This window comes from Engystomops pustulosus, chromosome 7 (assembly GCF_040894005.1).
Source record: "Engystomops pustulosus chromosome 7, aEngPut4.maternal, whole genome shotgun sequence".
NCBI classification, from domain to species: domain Eukaryota; kingdom Metazoa; phylum Chordata; class Amphibia; order Anura; family Leptodactylidae; genus Engystomops; species Engystomops pustulosus.
In genome coordinates, this window is record NC_092417.1 from 100,378,248 (window position 1) to 100,401,404 (window position 23,157).

The following is a 23,157-nucleotide window of genomic DNA, read 5'->3' on the forward strand; positions in this document are numbered from 1 at the left end:
ATTCTCCTATGGCTATTTTCTAGCCAAGTATGAAAGCACACTACTATGCCAGATGAGATGACGCTGAGTTATTAAACAAAATAAACGTAAAATAAAAAAGGACAAATGGCAGACTGTGCCTAATTGAAATCCAACCCCTACTAAATTTTCCCACTTCGGTCTTTGCAATGGATATGTGCGTCACTAAGAGCAAAACACAGCGGTCGCAAGTCTCACTACAAATTGCTCACAATTGGCTAGTAGATGCACTGCAGCAAGTACAGCCACCAGCAGATCAACCAGAAATCAAATATATAACGCTACTGTAGGCGTAAGTAAGCCGTTTGGATTCTCCTATGGCTATTTTCTAGCCAAGTATGAAAGCACACTACTATGCCAGATGAGATGACGCTGAGTTATTAAACAAAATAAACGTAAAATAAAAAAGGACAAATGGCAGACTGTGCCTAATTGAAATCCAACCCCTACTAAATTTTACCACTTCGGTCTTTGCAATGGATATGTGCGTCACTAAGCGCAAAACACAGCGGTCGCAAGTCTCACTACAAATTGCTCACAATTGGCTAGTAGATGCACTGCAGCAAGTACAGCCACCAGCAGATCAACCAGAAATCAAATATATAACGCTACTGTAGGCGTAAGTAAGCCGTTTGGATTCTCCTATGGCTATTTTCTAGCCAAGTATGAAAGCACACTACTATGCCAGATGAGATGACGCTGAGTTATTAAACAAAATAAACGTAAAATAAAAAAGGACAAATGGCAGACTGTGCCTAATTGAAATCCAACCCCTACTAAATTTTCCCACTTCGGTCTTTGCAATGGATATGTGCGTCACTAAGCGCAAAACACAGCGGTCGCAAGTCTCACTACAAATTGCTCACAATTGGCTAGTAGATGCACTGCAGCAAGTACAGCCACCAGCAGATCAACCAGAAATCAAATATATAACGCTACTGTAGGCGTAAGTAAGCCGTTTGGATTCTCCTATGGCTATTTTCTAGCCAAGTATGAAAGCACACTACTATGCCAGATGAGATGACGCTGAGTTATTAAACAAAATAAACGTAAAATAAAAAAGGACAAATGGCAGACTGTGCCTAATTGAAATCCAACCCCTACTAAATTTTCCCACTTTGGTGTTTGAGGTGGATATGTGTGCCACTAAGAGCTAAACACAACGGTAGCAAGTCCCCCTGCTAATTCCTCACAAAATGGTACTAGATGCAAATAAAAAAAAAAAAAAGTAGAACGTTATTGTAGCCCTAAGAAGGGCTGTTGGGTTCTTGGAGAATCACTCCTGCCTAACACTATTCTAATAGAACAGCCTAACGCTTTCCCTGACCAGCAGCAGCTCTCTCCCTAGCGGCATCCAGACACAGAATGATCCGAGCAGCACGGGCAGCGGCTAGTCTATCCTAGGGTCACCTGATCTGGCCAGCCAACCACTGCTATCGACGTGTAAGGGTACCACGTCATGCTGGGTGGAGTGCAGAGTCTCCTGGCTTGTGATTGGCTCTGTTTCTGGCCGCCAAAAAGCAAAACGGCGGGAGCTGCCATTTTCTCGAGCGGGCGAAGTATTCGTCCGAGCAACGAGCAGTTTCGAGTACGCTAATGCTCGAACGAGCATCAAGCTCGGACGAGCATGTTCGCTCATCTCTAGTTAATAGACTTAATAGAAGTTGTTCTGCATACAATGAGGGGTGTAGTTTCTATAGTGGGGTAATTTATGGGGTTTTACTATTATTTAGGCCTTTATAAATCACTTGAAAAATGAGTTGTCCCTCAAAATGTGAGTTTTGGCAATTTCATGAAAATGAGAAAAATTGCACCTAAAGTTCTGTACCTCATAACATCCTAGAAGGCAGGAATGTGAGCCCCATTCAGAAGCTTGCTATGGGGCCCTGCTAGTCCTAGTGAACCCCAGGGAGAGAACTAAATAATAGTAAATTACCCCATTATAGAATCATCATTTTCTGGAATATCATAACTCTCCAAACCCTGAATTTCCAGTTGAATTTTTTCTGTCTCTATTTCTTTTAGAATCATTGGCCCCAATCTGTCATGTTAAGCAATAGCTCTTTCCAAATACATTGCATTTTGAAATGAAATACAAGAGATGAGAAGAGGAAATTAGCCTAATTACATTGCTTTTAACACTCGCGTCTACAAAATACAATGTTAACACGACGTTAAGGATCATGTTTTGTAAATGCAATAGAATATTAACATAATGTAAACTCATCCATTAGCATGTGTTAACAATTTGTTTTGTGTTAACATCAATGTGTTAACATCAATGGCAAATCTCTATATGTAAATGCATCCTCAAAGAGCCCTTCTGTGGGACAGCCCTCCGATCCCCATACCAAACACTGTGGCCACAACCGCCAGCCACTTCGGTATTCTGGGTCCAGGCCACAAGAACAGGCTAGGCCCCGGTGGGGGATGTTGCAGATGCACCAATCATAGATTATATAATATAATAGTTCTTAATTCAATACCATATCTTTGATATGCTTACTTGTGTTTTTAGATATCTAATTTTTGTATTTACATTGGATTTACCATATTATTTGCACATTTTTCTGCACAGCTTGCTTGGGGAAGTGTGATCTGATTGGCAGGATCAGCAAGAATGATACTGTTTGCCGAGTGTATGACTGACTGGTATGTTTTTCCCTGCTGTGAATAAAAAAGATGGCACATATATAAATCAGTTAAGATGGGCCAGCAGATTTGTGATAAAGCTAGACACAACCGATGACCTTATGGGCACCTTATGCACCCATCAGATGCCCATAGAGTGAGTATATCCAGTTTAAAAGCAGATTGCATCAAAATAAATGGTGTCCATTCTGGTTTTTATAGGGTACTTGTACATATGCACATCCTATCACGCTGTTTTTATCTTTTTATGGTTTTATGAAAACTGAGAACTCTTATTATTGCATGGCACAGCTGCTTCTATCTCATTTATTCTGTTTGTATGCTGCCTGTGTCTGTAACCCACAAACAAGGTTATATTATTGTCTCGTTTTATTGTCATACAAAGTGGTGAGTTATCACCATTCATGTAACCTGAGAGCTCCATGAAGAAAGATCTAATTGGATGAGTCAGATTATCAGTTTTTGCACTGTCTCCTGATACCTCCCTCTGGGAAAATAATCAAATTTTATGACTACAAAGGATGATCCATTTTTTTTTTTTCTCTATATTTTTCTGGTATATAAGGAATTACTTACAGTGTCTTAGTAACCAAAAGAGTACTGGATCCACATCATCTTTGGCTGCAGTGTCAGTTCCCCATATACTTTCTCTGTTGTGGCCATAAATGGATCCTTTTTGTCGGGAGACAAGTCATATTGTACTGCTGAAAGACCCTAAATGTAAAGCAGTGTGCTTTTATAGGCTTTTAACATTGGATCCACAGTCTATTTTTACAGTCCATCTATACATCTTCGGTTTTTGCAGATCCCCAAAAAAAGCGGTAGGCTGGCAAGATATTGCTCTTGAAAGTTCATATGATTGTGTTACCTAGCAACTGCTCCACAAATATGAACAACACACGGGTAACACCAGTGTGACATCTGTATTCTTCATGTTCTCATAGACTTCTGGGGAAAGGCTGGAGCTGCAAACACAGGTAGGAATTTGGAGCTGCTCTGAGTTTTCTAGAGCCGCCACACTTCTGAAAAATGTTCATATGCCATTCAAATTAAAATGAATGTCGTAAGCTAACATATTCATAGCACACAGAGAAAAACAACATTTGCGTGGTTGTAGCCTAACATTTATATTCAGATATAGACAAGAAAAAGGTGATACGGGCGCCACATGTGTAAAAAACGTTTTACAGTGAAACAAGGTGTTTGGAATAATGCTCACCTTTCTGGGTTGTACGATCGGTACAACACGTTTGAGCACCGTTAATAGTTGAGTTGTTTCGGGGGCCAATCTTGGTTATCGAGGTAGAGCGTTTTCTCCCTAGCTGCATGTGAAATACTTCCGGTCCTATACACATCTATAAAAAAACATTATTTCATATACGAAAGTTTATATTTAAAAGAGGGGGGAAAAAGAAGGGAATTTTATAAGATACAATAAATTCTAAAATAACAAAATACAATCAATGTGATTGTTTAAACTGCCCTGTGTTTGCGATCAGTAGGTTTCGCCTCTTGTGCCGGATCTGTCTTGTACATCTCTGTTCCGTGCGGTCCAGCTACGGAAGCCTGGAAGGGTCAGAATGGAACAGGCGCGAAGTGTCGCGGTGGGGATTAGGTTGTATTGCGGATTATATGGGTTGATGAGAGGGAGTTCTTAGGTGAGTATTGTTTCTGTGACTTCATTGAGGCCGGCCGGTGTTAGGGTTTTTAAACGGTACATCCAGTATATTTCTCTCTTTTTTAGTACTCCGAACCTATTGTTGACATCGTAACTGATGTGGTCAATAGGCATGATTGAAATTTTCCCTTCTCCCTTGTGTTTAAGTGTGCAATGTTTTGATAGACCGTGGGTAAGGATTTTGTGTTTAATATTATATCGGTGTTGGTTCACTCGACAATGTAGTACTTGGGTAGTCCTTCCGACGTACTGCAAGCCGCATTGGCATTGAATGAGATAAATGACGTATTGGCTAGTACAATTTAATTGGGCTTTGAGATTGAAAGTTTCCATTGTATTATTCGATCTGAAGGTGTCAGAAGTCTTGATGATTCTTCAACAAAGGTTCTGTCCGATGTCTATATTGTTTGGGAATGCTTGGGCCAGCAAATTTTTTATTGTAGGGGCCCTTTTATAGATGCAAGCTATATCGTCTGGAACTATTTTAGTTAACAGTGGATCGGATTTTATAATCTTCCAATGATTCTTAAGGATATTTAAAATTTTTTGGCTGTCCTGAATATATGTCGTGATGAATTTCAACTGTTTTTTTGTTTCTGTGTTTTTCTGTTTGCTTGGGTCTTTTGGTTGAAGACTTTCTATTTGTGTGATTTGGCTTGCTCGTTTCACTGCGTCTCTAACAATTGCCTTAGGGTACTTTCTTTCTTTGAACCTTTTTTCTAGGATCAGGCATTGATCTTTAAAGATTTGTGTGTCGGAACAGTTTCTACGTATACGCCTAAACTGGCTGTAAGGGATATTTCGAAGCCATTTTTTGTGATGGTTGCTAGTGTAGTCCAGATAGCTATTTACATCCACATTCTTGAAGAACGTTTTTGTAGTAAATTTTTTGTCGTCATGGCCTATTATAAGGTCCAGGAATTCAACTTGCTGTGTGCTATGGTTAAGAGTGAATTTGAGGCCCCAGATATTATTATTTATTTTTGTGCAAAATTGTTGAAGGGAGAGGTAATCTCCATGCCATGTAATAAACAGATCGTCAATGAATCTTTTATATAGCTGGAGTTTTCCCAGGTGTATATTTTGTGGTGTAATGAAAATATTTTCAAATCTGTGCATAAATAAGTTCGCATAGGAGGGTGCGACTTTTGTGCCCATAGCTGTTCCTTTCTGTTGATGAAACGTCCGTTTGCCATGGGTAAAATAATAATTTTTGAGTATGAAAGAGAGGCCCTCTATTATAAATTGTTTTTGAATTTCTAGTATATTGGGATCTTGTTGGAGAATGGTTTCAATGCATGTTAGCCCAATGGTATGGTCGATGTTTGTATATAGTGCTGTTACATCTAGGGTGGCCAGAATGTAGTCTTCTCTCCATGTTACTTCTTTGAGAATGTTAATTAAGTGGGAAGATTCTCTTAGGTAACTTGCCATTTCTGTAACATATTTCTGTAAAAACAGATCAATATAATGTGATAGGTTGCTTGTAACACAGTTAGTGTTGGATGTAATAGGACGGCCGGGGGGGGGGGATGTAAGGCTTTTATGTATTTTGGGCAGAAAATAAAAGTAAGGTTTGCTGGGGTTCTCTATTAATAGGAACTTTTCTTTTTTGTGAGGAGACCTATTTTAGCATGTTCCTTTATAAATTCCTGATAATTTCTTTCAAGTTGTGGAAACGGGTTACCTGTAATTTCATTGTAGTAGGTAGCGTCGGACAGGATGCGTTCTGCTTCTGTTTCATAGTCTGTAAAATTTAGTATTACCGTACCTCCTCCTTTGTCTGCCGATCTGAAAACAATGTTCATATTTTGAGATAGTTGTTTGAGGGCTGTTTTTTCTTCTTTAGTGAGGTTATTGGCGGTTGGTTGTTGTTTTTTTGTTTTATTAATATTGAGTTCCTGTAGGTCTTGATTTTGGATTGGGTAGAATGAACTGGGGGCTTGGACATCCATATGTAAATATGGGTCTGTGGTGCTGTTTTGTTCATTTTTACTGGGTAGTGATAGAATCGCAAAATGTCTTTTGATAGTAAGTTTCCTTATACAGTTTTCAAAATCTAAAAAAGTGTCAAAACAATTCATGTTATTAGTGGGGCAAAAGGATAGTCCTTTTTCTAAGACTGATGTCTCATAGGCATTTAATTTATATGAGGAGAGGTTGAAGATTTTTGTTGGTTGTTTGGATTCTCTGTGGGCATTTTCTTTTCTCTTTTTGCCTCCCCTATTTCCCCTTCTGTGTGTTTTCTTTTTGTACTTATGTTAGTGTTTTCATTTTTATGTGTTAGTGTGGGGTGGTGCATAAAAAATCTTCTTTATTATGGTTGATGGTAAATGACTGTGTTTTGTTATTTTCTGGTTGGTCCTGTGGGGTGTAGGTAGTTAGAGGTTCTAAGAAGGGGACTGATACTAGAGGGCTGCTTAAGGAGTGGTCCAGGATGACTGAGTTTTCTTCTGGATGTATAGTGAGATTAGCTAGGGTTTCTAGTTCTACTTGCGTGCTTTCTAGTTCTACTTGCATATTCTTTATTTTTGCGGATCGGGTTTGTGATAAGGTGTATCTCCTATTGAGGGCTGCGTCGCATTTTCTGTTAAATTCTGCATTCCTTTCTCTGATGTTCTTGATTTTTTTTAAGAAGGTCCTGGTGTTTCTGATGGTAATCTACTGGGGTTTGTTGGGACGGTGCATCGATCGGTATCTGATTTGGAGTGGGGATGGGGATTTTGTTTTGGGGGGCTTGGTTAAGTTCGGGGCTTTGTGCGTGTTTAGTGTCACTTGTAAGAGTCTTTTCTGGGTCCAAAGGTTTTTTAGAGATTTGATTTGTATTCTCAGGTTTTTAGTGTGGGTTTTTTGTTTATTTTGTGTATGGTTGCCGGCACAGAAGGACCGGTATTGGGGGTTTCTTATTGTCTTTGTTCGATTCCCCTTTGGTTTCCTCCACCTATATGGTTTTGGGTTTATATCTATAATTGTTCCCACTTTTATCTTCTCTGTCCCTATTGAGTTTTTGGGTTTTCTTATTGATGATTTCTTGTTCGATTCTTTGTATCCTGTTTGCAATGTTTTGGCATATATGAGTGAAGTTGTCATGTGTGTCAAAAATGGTTAGTTGGTGTTGTAGGAAAAGGGTTGTTTCTCTAGTTTTATTATATAGAGAGTGTTTTTTTTCACAGATGGTTTGTATAAGCATGTTGGAACATTTGTCAAGTGTTTTTTCCCATATTTCTATGTAAGTTTGGTCTGTAGGAAAAGTGCACGGTATATTTAGTCTAAGTCCTCTCGGTGCTATGTTCTCATTCATATAAATTTCTAAGAACATGATGTCAAGTTCATGCATAAGTTTGTTTCTCATATTATCTTCTAGTTCTTTGAACATATCGTTCATTCTTTTGGTTTCTGTTACAGAAAATGACGTATCCGGGTTTGTACTTTTTGTCCTTTCTCTTGGGTCCTCCTATGCTCCTTTCTACCTCCAAGCGTCTGATTTCTTTGCGGTTTGTTAGTAATTCCATTGTAGGTGCTTCTTCTTTTAGGCTGCTCCGGTTTACTCTCCTCTGGACGTGGGATTAGACCTCGACGAACATGCAATCAGATATAGACAAGAAAGAGGTGATAGGGGCGCCACATGTGTAAAAAACGTTTTACAGTGAAACAAGGTGTTTGGAATAATGCTCACCTTTCTGGGTTGTACGATTGGTACAACACGTTTGAGCACCGTTAATAGTTGAGTTGTTTCAGCGGCCGTCCTGGGTATCGAGGTAGAGCTTTTTCTCCCTGTTCGGTCTATCTATTGGTAGTGGTGTCTTCCAGGTGGATTGTTGGCGCCAATAACTCCGTTTAGTAGAATAAGTATATAATTTGTTTTATTCATGAACTATGTAAAACGCGTTTTGAGCCGGTGCTAGGCTCTTCATCAGTTACATATAGCTTCAGAGTTGTGGGGAAACATGAGGTTTATAAGGTGTAATTTTTGGCGCGAGATGCAGATGCTCTGACGTCAAAGGTGTAAACATAAACATTGTAGTAGTAGAGTTCATTCATAAAATTCATTCATAAAATTTTTCCATAAAATTTTCAACCTATTAAAAGCTTATGTAGCTGCATGTGAAATACTTCCGGTCCTATACACATCTATAAAAAAACATTATTTCATATACGAAAGTTTATATTTAAAAGAGGGGGAAAAAAGAAGGGAATTTTATAAAACCCCAATGCCTTTGTTGCAGAATCATCAAGACTTCTGACACCTTCAGATCGAATAATACGATGGAAACTTTCAATCTCAAAGCCAATACATCATTTATCTCATTGAATGCCAAGGACTACCCAAGTACTACATTGTCGAGTGAACCAACACCGATATAATATTAAACACAAAATCCTTACCCACGGGCTATCAAAACATTGCACACTTAAACACAAGGGAGAAGGGAAAATTTCAATCATGCCTATTGACCACATCAGTCACGATGTCAACAATAGGTTCGGAGTACTAAAAAAGAGAGAAATATACCGTTTAAAAACCCTAAAACTGGCCGGCCTCAATGAAGTCACAGAAACAATACTCACCTAAGAACTCCCTCTCATCAACCCATATAATCCGCAATACAACCTAATCCCCACCGCGACACTTCACGCCTGTTCCATTCTGACCCTTCCAGGCTTCCGTAGCTGGACCGCACGGAACGGAGATGTACAAGACAGATCCGACACAAGAGGCGAAACCTACTGATCGCAAACACAGGGCAGTTTAAACAATCACATTGATTGTATTTTGTTGTTTTAGAATTTATTGTATCTTATAAAATTCCCTTCTTTTTTCCCCCTCTTTTAAATATAAACTTTCGTATATGAAATAATGTTTTTTTATAGATGTGTATAGGACCGGAAGTATTTCACATGCAGCTACATAAGCTTTTAATAGGTTGAAAATTTTATGGAAAAATTTTATGAATGAATTTTATGAATGAACTCTACTACAACAATGTTTATGTTTACACCTTTGACGTCAGAGCATCTGCATCTCGCGCCAAAAATTACACCTTATCAACCTCATGTTTCCCCGCAACTCTGAAGCTATATGTAACTGATGAAGAGCCTAGCACAGGCTCGAAACGCGTTTTACATAGCTTATGAATAAAACAAATTATATACTTATACTACTAAACGGAGTTATTGGCGCCAACAATCCACCTGGAAGACACCACTACCAATAGACTAACATTTATATTGGCATTTAGACATTAAGGCCCCTTTCACAAGAACAAATGCTTGTCTGGGGCGGAACCCAGGCGAAGCATTCGGCTGGAGATGGAGAAGGGGAGGGGTCAACGCACCCCCCTCCCTTCTCCTTAGGGAACCATGCACCCTCCCTAGGGAAGTCTCCACCACTTTTCTCCTAGTGTTCTTCCATGTCCTTGCATTTCTGAATTTTGCCATAGCACTGACATGGCTTGATTTGATTATTCTGCTATAATTTTATTGTTACTGTGCACACTTTAAGGGACACTGTCACCAGATTTTACACTGCGAAACTAATCAGATAGGGCAGTGATGGCGAACCTTTTAGCGGCCTAGTGCCCAAACTGCAACCCAAAACCCCCCTTATTTATTGCGGGGTGCCAACCAAAAATGAAAGCAGTAACTTATTGCTCCCTGTTTTTCATCAACTTTCGGTCATATTGGCCTACTGAGGACAAGATGGAAAATTTGCATCATTTTATTTTCTTTCCAGTTTCCCTCTGTACACAGAGAATCGTAGGGCAGCAGAAGGTCCTCCAAAAATAATTCGGCCGCGTCTACTTATCCTCCCTCTTCCTACAGTCCCAAGTAGAGAAGCAGGTATCACTTTAGAATATGACTGAAAGCAGAATCTTTTAAGTTGCTTGGAACTGCAGGAAGATTCTTTGAGTCCTGTCTGGCCCGAGTGCCCACAGAAAGGGCTCTGAGTGCCGCCACTGGCACCCGTGCCATAGGTTCGCCACCACTGAGATAGGGTATGTTGTTTTCCTTCAAGCATTTCTTCTTTTATGTCACTCGCCCATTTACCTACAAAGAAAATTGCCCTCAAAGCCAAATGCAATTAAGTCGATATGTAACATTTTGTTCGACATGAGTCACTTTTAGAGGCTGGGATCGTGCATCACTTTAAACCCTGATGCTTTTGGTATATTTAAGATGAGAATCTCATTTTTCAATTCACATCAGGCTCGTGGTTCTGGGAGCTATAGAATCAGATATTCCGGCGAGTCAGAGACACTGGTCAGAAATTGGATCCTCATCTGCACATTGCATGCCTAACTATATCTTTAACTGCCTATATATTTGGTTTTATAGCACACAGAACCACAATTCATTGCCAACCAGATCTAAGCTTCAACTAGATTTGCTCTTAACAGAGTGCACAGAGAGGGCACTTTAGTAAACAAAGGTTTTTTACTTTAAGCAGGCCAATAAACCAGACAAATTCTTAGCCAAGAAACCGAGTAACACCCAAGCTTTCAATACTGTCGATGCCATATGCATCGACAGTGCGACCACCTGGTGGTCTGGTGCGACCACCTCAAAGCCCACCAAAATACATAATGGGGCAGATTTACTTACCAGGTCTGTTCGTGATCCAGCAGCGCGTTCTCTGCGGTGTATTCGGGTCCGTCCGGGATTCACTAAGGTAAGTTCCTCCGCCGTCCACCAGGTGGCGCTACTGCGCTGAAAAGCATCGTTCCGCACTGGAATTTACCGGGCCGAACCAAGTGAAGGTAAGCGCGTCCCAAGCGACACTTTTTTTGTTTTAAATACGGCGGTTTTTCCAGATCCGTCGGGTTTTCGCTCGGCCACGCCCCCCCAATTTCCGTCGCCGTTCATGCAGATGCGCCAAAATCCGGTCGCGTGCGCCAAAAATCCTGGGGCAATAAGGGAAAGTCGGCGCAAATCGGAAATATTCGGGTAACACGTCGGGATGACCCCCAATATCTTTGCAGACTATTATGCAAAACTCTATTCTGAGTCTCCAGTTGCTGTAGCCTCTACTAAAGGCTTGAAGCCTTTGCAGGAAACCTTTTATGCTTTAACAGAGGGTCAATTTCCCCTGGAGACTTTCTTGAAGGCTCATATCACAGTAATCCCCAAACCCCAGAAAGATCACACGTCTGCTAAGAACTATAGGACTATTTCTTTATTGAATATTGATTATAATTTGCTAAAGTGCATTCTAGACTGTAGAATATTGTTCCATCTCTACTCCACAAGGATCAGGTGGACTTCGTTCAATCCGGGCAGATGCCTATTAATGTTAGAAAAATACTGAACTTTATTCACCAGTCCAATGTATCTAAAATTCCTATGGTGGTTCTTGCCCTAGATTTTGAAAAGGCCTTTGGTAGCGTCACTTGGCCGTACTTATACTCTGTGCTAAAGCTATTCGATATCAGAGCTCTTTTCCCTTCCCTAACTAAACGCGTATACTTCTCTCCTTCAGCCACCTTGAAGCTCCAGATCACTATTAGGTCTACTATCCAGATTGCAAGGGGCATCAGGCAAGGTTTTCCCCTATCCCCGCCTTTATTTGCCTTGGCAATGGAGCCATTGGGTAGACTGATCAGGGCCAACCCAAACATTGCAGGGCTTGAGTTGGCAGGTAGCCATGACAAGGTTAATCTATTCGCAGCGGATCTGTTTTGTGACTATAACTCAACCTTTGATGTTATTGCCTAATCTTTCCACGCTGATAGATAGGTTTGCAAGAGCATGTGGCCTATGTATAAACTTTGATAAATCTGAGGCACTCTTCTGCAATATTGCTTCTCATACTGCTAAGCTGATAGAATTACATTTTGGATTTAAAGCCAAGCCTAATTATACTACTTATTTGGTCATCAAGATTACTACCTCAGTGGACTTGCTGTACTCAGCTAACTTCCTGCGATGTTTCAGCAACTCCAATCGGACTTTGCTAATTGGGATACTTCTGTCATATCTTGAGTGGGGTGCATTAATTCCCTAAAGATGAACACTTTACCTAAAATCATGTACTTGTTCTGCTGCCTCCCCATTCAAGTTCCTGTTAAGACCACAAAAGATTTCCAGAAGGCCATCTTTACTTTTTTATGGACGGGTGGGAAACCTAGGATCAAATAATACATGTGCAAATAATACATGTGCATGGTGGGCCTATTGCTCATCTGTGGGTCTCATTGGAAACCTCTCTACAGAAGCCTCTATCCCTACTGGAAGACTTTTGGGATACAGGTCCCCGGCCACCTAAATTATCAATAATAGCCCTATTTGTCTCTCACTCAGGTGCATAGGTTGTGCAGGTCTTTCTCTCTAACGGACAATCCCTTTAGAGTACTCGTGATATTACCACACAGGGGGTTTGAAATAGGGACATACCCACAATCTTTTATTTGGTAGAAAGAGAGGGGCTTGACGCAACTCCGTCATTTCCTAGAATTGTGTCTACAAGGTGTCTACAGCGTCCGCCTTCACAATGAAACATGACCTACCCCAATCCCACATGTTCAATCTAGGGCAGCTGCTCCATTTTACTAGTTTGCTATGTCCTCAGACTTACCTCCCAAACATGACGTACTTTGAAATTATTTGTAAAAATTGACGCGACCAGATGTGTTTTCTCCTCTATCTATTTGATATTGAATCAACCCGATAGGGATCAGAAAATGGCTTTCATGACTCAATGAGAGTCGGACTTGAACATCAACCTGTCGTTGCTGAGATGGAGACATTGTTGTGAGACAGTTGCGAGGGGAAGTCACCAGGTGATGTTGGCAGAAACGTCCATTAAGATCCTACATAGGTCCTTTCTGGTTCCGGAACGCATTCATAAAAACCTCCCTTCGGCCTCACCCTTGTGTTTCAGAGGTTGTGGCCAGTTTCAGCATATAGGTTGTGTTAGTTTATCTTTATCTGTATTTTTCTTTTCTTATAATTGCAATTGAGTATTTTTTATGTGAGTCTCAATAGGCGGTCTACCATTGGACTGCTGTGTAGTACTACCTATGCAACATTGTCCCCTGTGGTGGGGGATTCCTTCAGGCAGTCTTGTAACCCATCATTCTCTGTTTTTTTATGTTCAATAAAACTGTTTGACATTAAAAGTGACTCAGGCAAAAAGTGACTCTTCTCAATTTATTTCATGTCTTTGGAGGCAAAATATTTATAGCTAAAAGGATGAGGATAAAAATGACAGAGGGAATGCTAGAAAGAATATCCAAACTATGGGTGTTAATTTTGTGGTGTAAAAGCTGATGACAGTGTTCCTCCTGGTAAAAAAAAAGTAAAAAAAAAAAAAGTTTAATATACATTTTAAATTCATAGATTAAGAGTACAGTTACAGTGGCATTCCTCCAATGAACCATAGGTACCGCTATAGAATCAATGCTATTTGCATCTCTAACCCCTTACTGCTGGCGTTGTCCATTTAATATTTCTGTTTTTCCCTCCCTACCTTCAAAAATCCATAACTTTTTTATTCTTCCATGTATGAACTGCATGATAGCTTACTTTCTGTGTAACAAATTGTACTTCCTAGTGGCTGTATTTTATATTCAATGTAATGCATTGGGAAGCTGGAAAAAAATTCGGCGAAATTATGGTGAAAATGCAGTAATATTGACAAAAAAAAAGCATTTTCTTCATATTCTTGGGGCTACGTCTTTATGGCTTTCACTGTGCGGCCAAAATGACAACTACTTTATTCTGTGGGTCAGTATGATCACAGGGATACCAAATCTTTATAGGTATTATTAGGTTTTAATAGATTTTTAAAAATTTAACTTTTGTATGAAAAAATATTTCTTCATTTTGCCATGTTCTGCAGCCATTTTCATACTGTTGTGTATGGACTTGTGTAAGGTATTATTTTTTACAGGACATGATGACTTTTGCATATCTAACATTGTTGGTCACATTTTGATCACTTTTTTTTTCAATTTTTATTTTTTGTGAAACAGAGAAAAATTGGAGATGCAGACTATTTTCCACCATGGCTGCCTGGAATCTGGAATATTGTCAGATTTCCATTGCAGCCAGGGGCTGCTATGACAACATCAGAGTCACATATAAGCTTGTAGTACCACTAGACCCAATGTCTTATACTGTCATCATGTTTCTAGTACAGGGCAGTGATTCCCAACATTATGCATACACAGTGCCATCTAATAGGATGTATGCGCAAGGTGGACACTATATGAGAGGGCATGAAAAGTTAATCTCTAATAATTAAAGTTAATAATTGAAGTTATTCAGGGGCATTTATTAAAAGGGATAAGATTGATGCAGGTACAGTCTATATCTGAGGCAGCCACCTCCCATGTAATGAGGCCAGCACCCATCAACCATTATCATCATCATTCTTACTCCCATCATCACAAAGACAGCAGAGATCTGTGCAGTCGGGCCTCTTCTTCCTGCTGCTTTCTTTTCCCCCGTAAATGAGTTACACACAGGCAGTCACATGCAGGCAGTCACATGCAGGTAGTCACACTAGTGTCCTACCTGACAGCTCCCCGGCACAGTCCTGTCCTCCGAAAAGCTGCACAACTTCGGCCATTGGAACACTGAGCAGTTCTAGTTGGTGCAAAATTTTTATGCATTTATATAATTTTTAGAGCGCAGGCTTTTCTCCACATTTCAAGCCTGTTAGTAGTTGGAAAAGTGTCTAAAAAAGGTCTATGACCCTTAATAAATATGGTGGAAGGCATTTCATCAATATTGAAAGTTTGATAACTTTTGTGTAGTTTCTGTTCTTTCATTCTGGTCTCTGCACAGTTACCACCAGTTCACGACTACGTTAAAATTCACAACTTTGTTAAGATAATGGAATTTGATTTAGCCCATGTCCCCATAATAATGTAAAAAGTGTACATTTATATTGTATGGCAGGGAGACCATTGGCAAATTTGTAGAAAGGCGTGAGAGCCACAATCTCTTAATGAGGACAAAACAAAGTAGATGTTACTAGACTTACAAAGGAACCAATCCATCTGTAATCCCATCAATCAAGGGATAGGAAACTGAAGAGGTAAACACATTCAAGTACTTAAGTGTAGTCATAGAAAACAAACTAGAGTGGGCTGCAAACAACAAAAAACATGGGCATGTACATACTAAGTATGTTCCCTGAGAAAGTACAGTAGCTTGCTGGGAGATAGCATTAATGATAGCATAAATGGAAGAGACAAAAATAAATTGCCCAAGATCATCAATAAGACACATAGCACTATTGGGGAGCCGCTGAGTCTATTTGACACAGTAACAATAAGGTAAAAAAGCTGCTTGTGCTAATTTGAGGCAATCTCACTGAATAAATACCACTCCATGTCCTCAACGATGCTCCAGCAAAAGAGCAATATCAGCCACCGATAATGACAGTCATATCGTAGCACTGCCAGATTCTATAACCTCTCTCCCCCCCGCACTGCCATCAACCCCAAATCAAATGAACTGTACAGCAGAGCATTGGACTCCAGGATAAAATGCTTGGATAGCCCCCAGTACTAAAGAACTCCAAGTAGTACAATTCGTTGATTATATTACTTTAAATAAGGCGATACAGCACCTATATTATTAATACCAGGACTAACCTAGACCTCTCTAATGTACAAACATAGCACCAAAAAGGAAAGAAAAAGAGGAAACACTAGTAAAGAGCCAACTTGAAGTATTAAAATATATACAGATTATATTAAAGTGCCATTAAGAACAATATATTAAAAAGAGATAATTCACAGGACCAAAAGAACATGCCAGACCGGTGCCATAATAATTATGATATATAAAATGATATATAGATATTATAACAAAAATAGAATGATATATAGATATCATAAGATATACAAGAGCAGAGATATAAAGCAATTTTAAGGATCCAATATCACCCTACAACGTATAAAGTGAGAATCACTCGGACAGTGGGTACAATATATAAGGATCCAATAAGTAAACATGATTGCTTATGTTTGTTTCCCCGTGTCTTGTCTCTTGCTGTCTATGCCACTAGTACAAAACTATTTCCCCAAACAAGAGGGTTATTAAAGTCTTATTGTACTATATAGTATTTTACATGTGATGGTCATATAGTGGTGGTACTTAACGTTGGAACCTGGATAAGGCACACATTTTTTTATCCTTGATTTGTTTGTTAATAAGTTATATTGCACTTTTAGGGTACTTTCACACAAATCTGTTTTGGTCAGTTTGGCAAGTATCTGTTATCCATGAGTTTTTTTTTTTCAAACATAGGAAGAGTACAGCAGCCCCCAATCTTTTTTTTTTGCACTAAAAACACATGGATAATGGATACCTGCCTAAACGGAACATAACGGATACCGTAAAATTTACATTAATTTCAATGGGATTTTTTAATGAAACATTAAACCTCTGTTAAACTTCCATTCTTTACTTTTTTGAACGGAGGTAAGGAACGAAGATTTAAACGGTATTGTGAACTTAATCTGTATACAATAATAAGTCATGGCCTGTAATAATTTCAAAAGTGAGTTATTTACAAATGACACAACTTGAGAAGTTAAAACTACTTTTGCCTCCTGTTGTCCACTGCTCCAAGTGCTGTCACATACATTTGGCATCTTATACAATGAGAATTCAGAAGAATAGTCTTCATGCTACTATCTTTAGCTAGAGTAACCCACTCCCCACCCTGCACCCCCTGGTACAGACACACACTCGCTCTACTCCTTCACACCTGCACTCTGCCTGCTTCTGAGAATCTCTGGCAGCCAGCAGACACCCCCACTCTAATTAAATACACTTAGCCATCATTTACCATCTCTGTTTCTAAAAAAGTAATAGAATCTATCAAGCAATTATCTTTTTTTTTCCTGCAGCTCTCTCTCCCTCGCTCTCTCTTGTCGATCAGAGAAACCTCATTATAAGTCCAGTTTGCTTCTCTCTATCTCCTGATAATTATTTTCTTCTCTTTCCTCTGTCTAATCGCCCTAGATGTGTTTCTTTTTCATGTGCCCCCCGACTTGCACATTTTACTGATACTACAACCCATGCCCTTAATTGCTGACATGAGAAAAAGAGAAAATGTTCTGTGCTATTAACTGTTCTTTGACCAGTCTGACAGCAGGCCAAGAATTTACTGATCATTGATTTTCCTATGTCTGAAAGTATTTGCTCGAAAAATGATGAAACATTTTGAGCAGAGAAGATTTCAGCTTGCTTATAAAGCTAGTGAAAATGCCAACTGAGAGTAAGATGTATTAGATTTGTCTGATGTGGAAATATTATGTCACTCTATTATATAACATGCAAAGGGTTGCAGAAGTTGAAAACACAACTGACTCTGAGGAAAAATTAAAGCTATGTTATACCTCCTTTGTTGCATAGAGACATTGCAATATTATTTGTTTTTGGAAATGTACACAATACAGCATAAAGACCTTTGCCATTTAGGAATATCTACCTCCCCATAAGGGGTAGCAGCACACTACTTTACACACTGTCCACTGACATTCAAACCACCCCACATGTCCCTATTCCTCCTTGAAAATATTTTTAATTCCCTATACTTGGGTAGACTATCCTCAACAAAAGTATTTTAGTAGTTCTGCTTATTATTTTAGTCTATCCAAATCTTAGAAAAAGCTTCCAACATACTTAGCCAAGGAACCTTTTGCTACCTCGCTTACAAGTGAGTTTTATACCCAAGTGCTGTCTAAGTCTACATGTGAGAGCACTTGGACACAATTCAGACAATTTGATAGGCCACTGTTGTATCTCCACATCTGTTGTATTGCATGTCCACAAATCCTATCTGAGAAAATAGTAGCATGTACTATGACGCAAGTTGTTTGTGAAACTCGTCTATTAAAATCATTGATGCGTGAAAAAACGGGCAACACTTGGACATCATTCTAATGAGTCAGTATTTCATGCATGTGTTGCTAGGAAATGAGAATCAGGCCAAAATCACATCAAAATCATACAACTGGGAGAGGGAAGTTGTATTTAGAGCTAACTTTTCTTATTATGTTGAGCTACAAAGAAACAATAGTGAAATGTCCATGTGGTTCAGGAATTGCTTTAGCAATTACTATCAATGGCCTTGGTCTTTTATTTACATTGCTCTGAAAATATTCCCAGCCTTTATAAAGCGCAAAATGAATACAGTTCAGCATAATGGTCTAAACAAAGTAGTCATTTTCTTCTCTTATTGTTTTCTGCTACTTTGCTGAAGATTGCCCATCAAACTAAAGGATTCCCTCAATGAAATGGTTAAATTGCTCTTGAAATTTTTCATTCTTTGCTGGCCTTCAAAAGTTTCTGTAGGCTCGTCTACAGGGAATCAGTTCTTCTTTGGGAGCATCCTTGACCAAAAATAGCAAATATTAAACACAAGTAGTGATTGTCAGATATGCAAGTAGGTAAAAGAGCTTCTGATTTAGCTTCCAAAAAATCCACTCTCTAGGCCACTGATGGCGAACCTTTTAGAGCACGAGTGCCCAAACTTCAAACAAAAGCCCCTTATTTATTGTAAAGTGCCAGCGCAGCAATTTAAGCAGTAATTTATTTCTCCTTGTTCTTTGACAACTTTCAATCGTTCAGCCTCCTAAAGACAACAACGAAGTTGAAAGGAGGAGGCCAAATTCGCCTATCATTGTAGGAAGATTCTCCAGGAAGATTCTTTGAGTCCTGTCTGGTGAACTTCATGATAGGGTGATGGCCTGAGTGCCCACAGAGAGGGCTCCGAGTGCCGCCTCTGGCACCTGTGCCATAGGTTCGCCACCACTGCTCTAGGCGCTCGCTTGTGACACCTACTGAGCTAAATCAGAAACTCTTTTACCTGTTTACCCCAGTCTCACATCGGCTGCTCCTAGGACATATAAAGCAATTACATAGGTTGTGATGGGTCACCTGAGAAGGTGAGTGTTACCATCTCTCGTCCAATATAATTTCCAACTGGCTATACTTCAATATTTTTGTGTTTGATCTGTTTGTTTTTTAATTTTTTTTATATATTCTTCCAATTCTCAGATATTGTGATGACACCACCAGTGCATATAAAAATCACAAGATATCCCTGAGCAACTTAAAACTTGCTGTTCTATAAAACACCTTTTATTCTGTATATATCTAATATCACCCACTTCCTCAATTGGGCACAGTTCAGGGTGACCCTGTCCTATTTTGGTTTAGGGATTTGAAATAACATCCTGCTCTGTACTTCTCTTGATCTGGTTGAATAAAGTATGATGACTCCCAAAGGTAAAGCATCCTCCAACATTTCTAGAATGTGCACTCAGTCTAAATGACTTCTTTTGTTAGGTTTTTTTAAGCAGTTTTTTGATGGAAAAAACAGATGTATATTGAAAAATAGTCCCATCTATGTTTCGCATGTTCTCTCTTGATGATAAAAATTACCACATGAGAAATTGTGCTCATACTGGTGATCTGTTTTATTGTTATGATTACAATATTGGGACATTGAAGGCTGTCCTTCTTAGGTGAATCCTTTTTATGGCAGCACTTTAGAAGACGATTGCAGGCAATTGGGTATTGATTCCCAGCTGAACACCAGCGCACAAACCCAGGATCAGAAAATGTAAGATTCTGAGTGTTTAACCCAATAGACCCTGAAGTTTTAGAAAGCTACAGTTCTTTTATCAAAAAACAAGCCCTGAGGCAAAATGTTTTATGCTCTAAAAGGTTTTTGCTGTGCAAATGTAGGACATTAAAAATGTCCTATACATTTAGTATTACTGTGTTTTATCAGTAAGAACAATGGCACATTTGTGTTCTTTTTATTCCTTTAACTAAAAACTGCAACTTTTTAGTACTTTTCAGTTTTTCCTAGAACTTGCTGGAATGTAGGTGTAACATGCTAATGGGGGTCACACCCACAAACCATACCTGTAACAGGAGGTGAGGAGTCATTATGATTAAAGCCTGAAAGGACTGAAAAGCGTAAATATTTTTTTATTGTGCCACAAGGACTTCTTGATGCTCGTAAGTTTTAATAATAAAGAAATTACTTTTACCCACATTGGAAGTTGCTGAACATCAATTTTTCATTGTGAAAGAGGGGGAGGAGTGGTGGGAAGAGCTGAAAGTGTGAGAGAAATTCACCAGGTGTGCATTGGACTTAAGTACACTCACCGGCCACTTTATTAGGTACACCATGCTAGTAACGGGTTGGACCCCCTTTTGCCTTCAGAACTGCCTCAATTCTTCGTGGCATAGATTCAACAAGGTGCTGGAAGCATTCCTCAGAGATTTTGGTATATATTGACATGATGGCATCACATAGTTGCCGCAGATTTGTCGGCTGCTCATCCATGATGCGAATCTCCCGTTCCACCACATCCCAAAGATGCTCTATTGGATTGAGATCTGGTGACTGTGGAGGCCATTTGAGTACAGTGAACTCATTGTCATGTTCAAGAAACCAGTCTGAGATGATTCCAGCTTTATGACATGGCGCATTATCCTGCTGAAAGTAGCCATCAGATGTTGGGTACATTGCGGTCATAAAGGGACGGACATGGTCAGCAACAATACTCAGGTAGGCTGTGGTGTTGCAACGATACTCAATTGGTACCAAGGGGCCCAAAGAGTGCCAAGAAAATATTCCCCACACCATGACACCACCACCAGCCTGAACCGTTGATACAAGGCAGGATGGATCCATGCTTTCATGTTGTTGACGCCAAATTCTGACCCTACCATCCGAATGTCGCAGCAGAAATCAAGACTCATCAGACCAGGCAACGTTTTTCCAATCTTTTACTGTCCAATTTCGATGAGCTTGTGCAAATTGTAGCCTCAGTGACATGGCTTTATGACATACAGTGAGTGTATTTTGGGTGCCAGAATAAACTTAGTCCTCTCCGTCATATCTTTCTGGGGTTCAAAGGGGAAGTTGTACAAGAACCTTTGGATTGTTCTAGGAACAGTACATAGTAGCTTTTGGCTCGGCCTAGATACTTCATCAGAAAGCTCCCTATACAGGGAGGGAAAAGGACTCAAGCACTAATGGGAAATTCAGGATTATGTTATTGCTGGGCTGACCAGCCTCCCACTCGTAAACTATTTATCATATGTTTGCGCTCGTGCATCAAGAGGCTTCTTGATATATTGTACAGGGTGCTGTATATACTATATGTATGTGTGTATATGATGTATGTATGATGTATTTAACCCATTTCCATCAATGGACTTTAACTGTTTTCAGTTTTTTGCTCCACACCTTCAAAAAACCATAACATATTTATTTTTTTCATGTGTGAAGCTGTATGAGGGCTTGTTTTCTTCATAATGAATTTGATTTACTAGTGGTAGCATTTTATATTACTTGCCATGCACTGGAAAGCTGGGGGGAAAAAAAAAAATTTTTGGTGAAATTGACAAAAATGTATTTGCAACATTTTTGTTTTAATAGATCTTTAACTTAAAAAAAAATTCTTTACCCTCTTTCTAAACCCCCTAGGGTACTTTAACCCTGGGGGTCTGATCACTAATACGATATACTGCAGTACTACAGCATTTAATTTTTTTGCCTCTACTGTACAGGGGGTGGGGGTAGGTTACAGGCTGGAGAAGAGCTTTGTGGGGGACCCTCACTATTGGCTAAGTTGGGGCCCGATAGTTATTAGCTGCAATGGAGACCCTGTGAGTATTGTCTACAAATAGGGCCTGTAACTATTGGCTACAGAGGGGCCCTGCTGTAAGTATTATCTGCCCTGGGGGTTACTGTTCCTATATTGGCTAAAATTGAAGCATTGTTAATATATTGGCTACTGTGAGGACACTGGGACTATTTTGGCTGCTGTGGGGTCATTGTCACTATATTGGCTACTGTGGTGGCACTGTTACAATATTGGCTACTGTGTGGGCACTATGACTGTATTGGTTTCTGGGAACACTGTTACTATACTAGCTATTGATGGGGAACTATGACTATATCGACTACTGTGAGAATAATGGGGTAAAATCTGATTAAAGTGTACCTTTAAGTTGATGAAGGTTTGGAAGAAAAAGTTTTCTAAGCAGGAATTGAAACCCCATTATAGTCCATAGAATATTTTGAGGTCTGTTAGTGTCCATCACATTAAACATTATATTTGCTGTTTTGTTGCTATAATAGAGCACAACAATAGAAACAAAACATTACATGCCATCTGTCCTTCTATGTTGATATTGTGACTAAGAGTACTCCTTTATACATCCTACTATTTCATCAGCACCAGGAATGTAATTTCCTAATCTCTACGTAACTGCATGTTTTTCAATACATACTTCCTTATACAGTAACTACAATTTCAATAAAAGTGATGATAAAATAAAAGTATTGAAAGCACTGACAAAGAGAAGCAATTCTGAATGTTGTAAAATTGTGACCTTGATTGTGAATGGCTTCCTTTTGCAGAAGAGCAGTTGAAAGAGTTTATGCAGAGAACCACCTGAAAATGGAGCAGAATAGGAGACACAAAGCTGGTGAAGAAGTGAGTATATACCTACTTCCAGACATGACGCCACTATACCACCAGTGGCTTAGAATCCTAGAAAAAAGACATTTATATGGATGGTGGACTGCCTGGGAAATTTCACCTCAGTTCCATTATTGACTAGCTGAAAAGTATTGAATAATGGATGCCCAAAAGCTCCTCTATAGCCTGGTAAACCAGTGAGTCTGCACAAGGGTGCAGTGTGTGATGCAGGGGCTTTCATTTGGCTATACCTTTGGGATGTTTTGATATTGTGGTGACGGTTTCGAGAAGGTCACCTGCATATTTCATGTGATCTCACTAGATAATTACTTAGTA

General features: G+C 39.4%; 1 protein-coding gene across 3 annotated transcripts in view; it reads left to right on the plus strand.

The window, feature by feature from the left end:
• LOC140070672 (serine/threonine-protein kinase Nek11-like) overlaps positions 1–23,157 on the plus strand; it is a 334,707-nt gene that overhangs the window by 238,473 nt on the left and 73,077 nt on the right. For all 3 annotated transcript variants that reach the window (XM_072117429.1, XM_072117431.1, XM_072117430.1), the window contains exon 11: positions 22,761–22,836. In XM_072117429.1, coding sequence (XP_071973530.1) covers positions 22,761–22,836 — 76 coding nt within the window. The remainder of the gene's footprint in view (positions 1–22,760; positions 22,837–23,157) is intronic.